At 35.7% G+C, this 9,738-nt stretch overlaps 1 protein-coding gene across 1 annotated transcript; it reads left to right on the forward strand.

Moving 5' to 3' along the window:
• The first annotated feature begins 580 nt into the window (after positions 1–580).
• Positions 581–1,537, forward strand: LOC140516860 (olfactory receptor 14A16-like). The gene has a single exon (XM_072627731.1). It carries the CDS (start codon positions 581–583, stop codon positions 1,535–1,537), a length of 957 nt encoding a protein of 318 aa, XP_072483832.1.
• The last annotated feature ends 8,201 nt before the right edge of the window (positions 1,538–9,738 follow it).

Raw genomic sequence — 9,738 nt, forward strand, 5'->3', positions numbered from 1 at the left:
CTTAGGAAAAACTACTAAAGGAATTCCATCCCTGTCCGTTTTGAGGCTGATAATGACAGATATGCCTCTATGAAAATCAAGCAAATTTGCCTCAATTTTGGAAGGAGTCTCAATAAACTAATAAAGTGGTCCTGAAATGAGCACATCTATTTCAGCCTCTGACAGCAAATATGGGAACAATGGAAAAAATCACTTTACCTTAAGTACCAAAATCCTTTCTGTATATTGAGAATAGTAACTCAATCTACTTCACAGGGTTGTTGTTAGGTATATACTACATACATCATAAAATTATAAATTTAGCAAGAGAAGATTTTGACATTTTCAGTTCAAAATCCTATTCTGAGTTCTATACATGTTTTGAGAATTACAAAAACTTTTAAAATCACCTCATCCAATTTCCTCATTTTACAAATGAGTAAACTGAGATTGACAAAAAGATAGTGTATTGTTTGAAGTTACAAAATGGAAAAACAAGAACTAGAATTCAGATCTCCTGAAACCCAAATGATTGTGTGATCTTCTTGTAATTTAGGACCTCCTTTTTTCTCAACAGATAGTTAAGAGAACCTCTCAGAACATGGCTAATCTCACCATGGTGACAGAATTTCTCCTCATGGACTTTTCAAAAAACTGGGAACTGCAAGTTTTACATGCCATGCTTTTTTTGTTGATCTACCTGATAGCTATGGTGGGGAACCTGCTCATCTTCACCCTTATCTCTCTCAATAGGCACCTCCACACTCCCATGTATTTCTTCCTGAAGAACTTGTCTGTTTTAGACTTCTGTCTTATTTCTGTCACTGTCCCCAAATCCATTGTAAACTCCCTGAGCCACAACTGCTCCATCTCTTACTTGGGATGTGTATTACAGCTCTTTTTAGTGATTTTATTCGCAGGATCAGAGATTTCACTCCTCACAGTGATGTCTTATGACCGTTACATAGCTGTCTGCCAACCCTTGCACTATGAAACCATCATGATCAAAGAATCTTGTGTAAGAATGGCAGTTGCTTCCCGGTTTGGTGGAGGTGTGGTTGGGGCCATGTACTCAGCTACTACATTCTCTTTACCCTTTTGTGGCCCCAGAGAGGTCCATCAGTTTTTCTGTGATGTCCCTTCTTTACTCAGGATCTCCTGCTCTGAAAAACACGTGGCAATTTATGTGAGTGTCGCAATAGGGTTGGGTTTAGGGATTTTCTGCTGTATTTCTATCATTATCTCTTATGGTCACATCATCTCAACTGTGCTGAAGATTCCAGCAACAGAAGGTCAGTCAAAAGCCTTCTCCACTAGCTTGCCCCATCTCATTGTTTTCATAGTTTTCATCATAACTGGAGTCACGGCTTATTTAAAGCCATCTTTGGATTCTGACTCAGTTCTTGATCTATTTTTGTCTATATTCTATACAGTGGTGCCCCCAACCCTCAACCCTGTCATCTATAGCCTGAGGAACAAAGACATGAAGACTGCTTTCAGGAAGCTCATAACCTGGAAATACTTATCAAAGGGATTACCGGAAAAGTCTTTGCCATGATTGTGTACCTGCTTCTTTAACAGTTCAGTTCTGCCTTTTATGGGTTTATTGACTAAGTAATTATTTTGCTTATATATCTGACTCTAGAACATAAGTTTTGAAATCAATATTTCAAGCTTCAAGATCATATTAAGAGGTATGATTTTCCAAAGTACATACACCCACGTAAATGAGCAAAATTATGATAATACTTCATATTTCAATAGTGCTTTACGGTTTTGCAAGTGTTTAACACAGTGCGTAGAACATTGTAAGCACTTAAGAAATGCTCACTGATTCTTCCTACTCTTGACATTCCTATATTTGCTCTAAACAACAATCCTGAATTCTAACTATGAAAGGTGGTATTCATATCATTTTATGGTTAATGAAAGTGAATCTCAGAGAAGAATAGTGATTTGATTAAGCTCTACTGAAAGTGGGGGACTCTCAACTCATATGCATCTTTGTTTTCTAATTTCTTTTTGTCTTATACCATGCAGAAACTTGTCAAATAAATAGTTAATGTAAATTAAGGTGAAGACTGTCAAGCATATTATCTTAACATAATTCAATTTCTATAAAGTGGTATATTTTACTTTGCTAAAACATAATCATAGAAGCAAAGAAAATCAGTACTGGGAGAGATGTAAGGAGCCATCTAGTCCAATTTGCATCTTGAATTTCATCTAAAATACAATTGCTCATTCTTCCTGTACCACAAGTCTGCCTACATGATAGCAACAGAATATATCTGTGTATATGTATGTGTGTACAACTGTGTATATACATATATATGTATATATATGTATATATATTTTACTCGATCTAGATATACGTGTTATGTTTTTGTGTATATATTTATATCCATATAAATATGTGTGCATATCTACATGTATTATATATGTGTGTATATGTGCATTTATGTACATACATACATACTCTCATATAGATGGATATAGACATAGATATACATATCTTTATGCTCAAAAATTTTTCTTAGAAACATCTACCAAGACATTGGTCAGTTTCCATCAGTTTCTGAGATGTAGCTCATTGAGCTTGTTGTTCTTGGAGTTTAGTGAAGCACATAACATACAAATGAAAAACAAGTCAGGTATGTGTTCTAATTATGTAGCAAAATTATGTGAAAGTCCATCTTAAAAAGTAAGAATAAAATTGCTCATCTGCCATACTGTGTAACACATATATGCTACATATGCACATGAAAATATATTACTTTTGTCTTTCAAGTTGTTTTCTGGAGACTGAAGCCTTGTTATCACAAAGGCAGAAAGTTGATAAGACCTCCTTGCAAGACTACAAGTAAAATTTTTCAAGTAAATTCCTCTGTTTAAAGTTCTATATATATTTTTAAGTAGGTTAAAGGTATTTCTATTGACAATGCCTTATAGGTCTGATATGAGACATCTGGGAGCCATGATGGAAGAGTAACCAAGAAATCACTAAAACTCTTCCATATTCAATTCTAAATAAGCATGAAATAGTACCTTAAAAAGAATTCTGGAAAAGCAGAATTAGCAAAAAAAAGGGGCAGAGCACTAATTTTCTTTCCCAACACAAGTTCAGCAGGAAATATCTTTCTCACTGCAGTAAAACAAGAGGATCCCCAATATCCCACCAACCCAGCAGCAGTCTCTGCCTCAGCAAGCCAGTTGGAGGTCCCAAGCCCCAGTGCAGATCAGTGACTGAAGTCCCATAGCCCCATTGCAAAAGCAAGCAACTGCCTAGGACCCCTCCCATACATCCTCAGCTCAGAATCACTCTTTTCCTCCCCAGCACATGCATGGGCATCAGCACAAGACCATGTGATTCATCAAATCAGACCCCTACAACACTATGTGACACCAGTCACCCATCACTTCCACCTCATCACAATACCAGGCAAGTCACAGAGCAGAATGAGAGTCCACTATGTGCTTTAGCACAACATCAATTGAACAACTAGACATCAGTGCCACCAACCCAACTCCTCATATGTGTCAGTAGAGGACCCGAGCACCCCACCACCATCTCCCCAACAGAGCAGCACTAAACAAGCTGCCTATCCCAGAAATCCCCATTGCAGCAGACTGGTGCCCCATTAACTTCAAAGCACCACCAGCACAATACCAAACAAAAAGCTAGGGTTCTGCAGCTCCTGGCACAAGAAGTGTAGGATGTTACTGCTTCCACCCCAGAAACAGAGTTGAATTTTAAAAATAGCAAAATACACTAGGAAAAATGAGCAAAAATGAACTAACTGTAGAAAGTTATTATACAGAAAGGAAAGGACAAGATACAAACTCAAAAGAGGACAATATTGTCAAGACAGCTACATATAAATCCTGAAAGGATAATGTGAATTGGTGTCAAGCCCAGAGGGTACTCCTGGAAGAGCTGAAAAAATAAGAGTTTAAAAATAAATAAGTGGTAGAAGGAAAGTTGAGAAAAGAAATGAGAGTGACACAAGAGAATCATGAAAAAAATAGTCAACAGGTTTAGAAAAAAAAATAGCTCCTAAGAAAGTAGAATTGACCAAATAGAAAAGGAGGTACTAATGGGAGAAAATAATTCCTTAAAAATTAGATTTGGTCAAGTGAAAACTAATGACTGAGACATCAAAAATGAATCAAACAAGATCAAAAAATTGAAGAAAATGTGAAATATCTCACTGGAAAAACTGTCCTGGAAAATTGATACAGGAGAGATAATTTAAGAATTATTGGGATACCTGAAATCTATAATTAAAAAAAAAAAACACGTAGACATCATATTTCAAGTAATTGTCAAAGAAAACTGTCCTAGAATCAGAGGGTAAAATAGACATTGAATAAATCCACCAGTGACTTTCATAAAGAGATCTCAAAATAAAAACTCCCAGGAACTTTACAGCCCAATTCCAAAAACCCAGATCAAGGAGAAAATATTGCAAACAGCCAGAAAGAAACAATTTCAATACCAGGGGAAAGGGAGAAGAGAGGGCACAACCAGGGTTACATAGGATTTGGCAATGTCAAATTAGAGGAGTGTCGATACAAGCAATGGGGTATATAGAAATCGATATTGTCATGAAGGAAAATAGAAGGAAAGGTAATTAAAGAAGGGGGGTGTGATATAAAGGAGGGCAGATTGGGGAAAGGGATAATCAGAATACACAGTATCTTCAGGTGGGTGAGGGGAGAGATGGGGAGAAAATTTGGAACTCAAAATGTTGTGGAAGTTAAAGGTGAAAACTAAAAATAAATTAATTAAAAAAAAAAAAAGATTATAGGACAAGGAGTGTGATATTCCAGAAGCCAAAGGATCTGGGACTACAAACAAAAATTACCTACCCAACAAAATTTCACATAGCATTTCAGACAATGGGGATGGTCATTCATTGAAATGGAAGGCTTTGGAGTTTTTTTCTGATGAAAAGACCAGAGCTGAATGAAAAATTTAGTTTCCGATTTCAAGATTCAAAAGCAGCATAAAAAGGTGAAAATAATAAGGAATTCAATAGACCTCAACTGTTTGCATCCTTACATGGGAAGATTATACTTTTTATTCTTAGGAACTATATCACCATTAGTGCAGTTAGAAGGAGTATACAGAGATGTAAGGTGCAGGTATAAGGCAACTTTAAGGGGGTGATAAAAATTAAAGGGTAAAGAAAAGGATTATACTGGGAGTGGAAGGAATAGGTAGAAGGGGTAAAGTATCTCATATGAAGAGAAATAATACACCTACTGGATATGGCTCATCAGAATTGGCTCAAAAAGGTAATGGCATACACCATCATTTGGATATAGAACACTATCTTATACCATAGGGGAAAAGGAGGGGAAGGAGATGATGAAGGAACTTACAGAAGACAGAGCAGACTAGGAAAGTAATGGTCAGAGGCAAAATGCTGGTGAGGATGGAAAAGATGATATGTGTGTGTGTGTGTGTGTGTATTCATATATATGTGTGTATATATATATGTATATACACACAGACATAAATCTACACACACACAGAAGGTACAGGATGAGTTGAATATGAAAGGATAATACCTAAAAATTAAAATTAAAGGGTGAGAGAAGTGTGTCTCTGTCCTTCATTGCCGAAGGAGACCATACCATCAGAGAAATGATGATATGACTTGCACTTGACTTGTTTTGAGTAAGGGAAGGCTGTGCAGGTCACCAGACTTGCTTCTCCTCCAGAGCCATCTGAATCCAGCTATTCAATCAGGATGACTGTAGATGACCTAGGATGATACAATTGGGCTTGAGTAACTTGTGTCTGAGGTGAGATTTGAACTCAGGTTCTCCTGACTCCTGCTCTGGTGCTCTATCTACTGCACCACCTAGCCACCCCTGGTGAGAGAGGAATATATTGGGAAAAGGAGAAAGGGAGCAATACAATGAGGTAAATTATCTCTCATATAAAAGAGACAGGTGGATGGGGAGCGAGGAAAAAGAGAAGTTCAAACACAAAGTTTTAAAAATGAATGTTAAAAATTGTTTTTACTGGGAACTGGGAAATAAGATATACAGGCAATGGGGTACAGAAATCTGCCTTGTTCTACAGGAAACTGGAGGGGAAGAGAGTAAGAGAAGGGGCATGTGCTAGAAGGAAGGGCAGATTGGGGAAAAGGGTAATCAGAATGCAAGCTGTCTTGCAGTGGAAGGAGAGGAGAGATGAGGAAAAAATTTGTAATTCAAAATCTTGTGGAAGAGAAAGTGGAAAATTAAAAACAAGTTAATTAATTAAGAAAAATTACATTCATCAAAGGGCAGTGGAAAGAGTGATTATAAATGAATTGGAAACTAAATAATCTAATCCTAAAGAAATAAAAGGTCAAAGAACAAAATCATAAAAAAATCAGTAATTTCAATACAGAGAATGATAACAATGAAACAATATAACAAATTTTATGGGATGTAACCAAAGCAACATTTAGGGGGAAAATCTATTTCTCTAAGTTTGTATATCATTAAAATTGAGAAAGAGCAAATCAATGAGTTGGGCATGCAACTAAAAATAAAGTTAAAAAAGGAACAAATTAAAAATCCTCAATTAAGCAAAAAATTTGAAATCCTGAAAACCAAAAAATGAGATTAATAAAGCTGAAAGAGAACTATTGAGCTAATAAATAAAATTAGAAGCTGGTTTGATGAAAAAATAAGATACATAAACCATTGGTTAACACCATTTTAGAAAAGAGACAAGAAAACTAATTTTCCAGTACCAAAAATGAAGAGGAAACAATTTGCTCAAATTTATGCCAATAAATGCAAAAATTGATGATTATTTATGAAAAATATAAATTACTCAGATTAACCAAAGAAGAAATAGTAACACTTGAACAAATACACATAGGAGGGGAAATGAACAAATCATCAATGAACTCTAAAAGAAAAAGTCTCCAGGGCCAGGTGGATTTACATGTGAATTCTAACAAGCATGTAAAGGAAAAGTAATTCCAATACAATATAAACTATATGAAAAATGGGTGGAGTCTTATCAAATATTTTTACTGACGCAAATATGATGCTGACACCTAAACCATGAAGAGAAAAAAACAGAGAAATAACATTATAGATAATTTTCATCATGGATATTGACAGGGAGATTTTAAATAAAATGTTAGCAAGGAGATTTCAGCAATTTATCAACATGATAAGACAACACTACCAGCTTGGTATTTTTGCTGCCCCTGATTGATTTTTCTTCAGCTGGAGCATAATATATTCTGCTCTAGTCTTTTATCTTTACTCAGTGTGTCTCTTCTCCTTTAAATGTGTTTCTTGTAAAAAAAAAAAATATTGTAGGATTATGGTTTGTAATCAATTCTGCTATCTGCTTCCATTTCATGGGAAAGTTCATCTTATTCATAACACAGGATTACTGTCTGTGTCTTTCTCTGCATCCTATTTTCCCTCCTATTTATGCTGTTTTATCTCCTTTCTCCCTTTCCTTCCTCACTAGAGTTTTGCTTTTGACCATCACCTTCATCGGTCTTCCCTCACTTCTATCACTCCCTTTTCTTTCCTTTCACCCCTACTACTTTTTTCCTCTCTACTATCCACCCCCTCCCTTCTCTTTCCCCTTTCCCCTCTTACTTCTCAAAGGGTAAGCTAGATTTATTTTTTTAATATTTTAATTAATTTGTTTTCAGTTTTCAATAATCACATTCATAAGTCTTAAATTTTCTCCTTTTCCCTCTCCCCCTCCCTCCCTGAGACAGCAAGCAACCTTATATAGATTCTACACATATATTCTTATTAAGCACATTTTCACATTAGTCATATTCCATAGAAGAATTAAAATGTATGGGAGAAACCATGAGAAAAACTCAAACAAAACAAAACATAACGCAACAGAAAATTGTCTGCATCATGCTGCATTCCTATTCCATACTTCTTTCTCTGGAGGTGGATGATATTTTGCCTCAAGAGTCCTTTGGGAATATTTTAGGTCCTTGTATTGCAGTGAAAGAATAAGTCTATCAAAAACGGTGCCTGTTACTGTGTATAAAGTTCTCCTGGTTCTGCTCATTTCACTCAGTACCACTTCATATAAATCTGTCCAGGTTCTTCTGAAGTCCTTCTTTTTATCATTTCTTAGAGCACAATAGTATTCCGTTGCATTCATATACCGCAACTTGTTCAGCCATTGCTCAATTGATGGGCTTTTCGTTAATAACCAGTTTTTGACAACCACAAAGAGACTACTATAAATATTTTTGTACATGTGGGATCTGTTCCCATTTATATGATCTCTTTGGGATATAATTCTATAAGCAATATTGCTGCGTCAAAAGGTATACACATTTTTGTAGCCCTTTGGGTACAGTTGCAAATTACTCTCCAGAATGGTTGTATCAGCTCACAGCTCCACCAACAATGAATTGGTGTTCCAATTCTCCCACATCTTCTCCAACATCTATTATCTTCCTGTTTTGTCATGTTAGTCAATCTGATAGTATATCAGTAAGCACCCCAACATACACAAGGGGGCCTGCTATCACAGGTCCTTAGATCTGCATTCATAAAAGGAAAGGTAACTTTTAAGGGGTTAACAACCACTTTAATCAAGGACATGTATTATTCAGTTAGTTCAGGGGAAAATGTCTGCACCCTGAACTTCAGAGAACATACAGAGCAATCAAAGATCAACAAACATGCCTTCCTCTTGTTGACCATAGTCAATAAATACATCACAATTGAACAGACAGGTCAAATTGTATGACCACAGTTAACAGAGAGGGAAGCACAAACATCTGGGTTTTCAAAGTCAGGGTGCTGCTTAGCAATTTCCCAGAGTCTCTCATCTGGCACACAAACCTTCTAAAAATTAAGCTCCAAAGTGAAATCTCACCTCAGAGTCTTTATACGCATTTTAGAGCCAGAGGGCATCACATACCTTGAGAACCAGTGGCTCATTAACAAAAGGAGTGGACCTTCATACAAATCTTCCTAGGCCCAACAATGGATGAGAAAGATCCTCCTTAATCACATTATTAAGAGGCATTATACTTCTTGGTGGAAACAAAAGCAGCAAAAGATCCTATATTGTTTGACCTCACAGATTGGTGTGATGTGGTACCTCAGAGTTGTTTTGATTTGCATTTCTCTAATCTTTAGTGAATTAGACTATTTTTTCATATTAAAAAAATAGCTTTAATTTCTTTCTCTGAAAGCTACATGTTCATATCCTTTGACTATTTATCAATTGGGGAATGACTTGCATTGCTGTAAATTTGACTCAGGTCTCTCTATATTTTAAAAATGAGATCTTTGTCAGAGATACTAGTTGTAAAAAATTTTTCCCAGTTTTCTGCTTCTCTGCTAATCTTGTTTGCATTGGTTTTGTTTGTGCAAAAGCTTTTCAATTTCATGTAATCAAGATTATCCATCGCACTTCATAATGTTCTCTATCTCTTGTTTGGTCATAAATAAATAAAAAACTGTTATTTTAGTGGTTGATAGAATTCACTTGTAAATACATCTGATCCTAGAGATTTTTTCCCAGGGTTCTTATTGATGACTTATTCAATTGCTTCTTCTGAGACGGTGCTATTTAAGTAATTAATTTCCTCTTCTGTTAATCTGGGCAATTTACATTTTTAATTTTCATTCATTTCACTTAGACTGTCAAATTTATGAGCCTACATTTGGGCAAAGTAATTTCAAATTATTGTTTTAATTTCCTCTTTGTTGGATATGATTTTACCCTTTTCATTTTTG

The sequence above is a fragment of the Notamacropus eugenii genome, chromosome Y, assembly GCF_028372415.1.
Source record: "Notamacropus eugenii isolate mMacEug1 chromosome Y, mMacEug1.pri_v2, whole genome shotgun sequence".
NCBI classification, from domain to species: Eukaryota; Metazoa; Chordata; class Mammalia; order Diprotodontia; family Macropodidae; genus Notamacropus; species Notamacropus eugenii.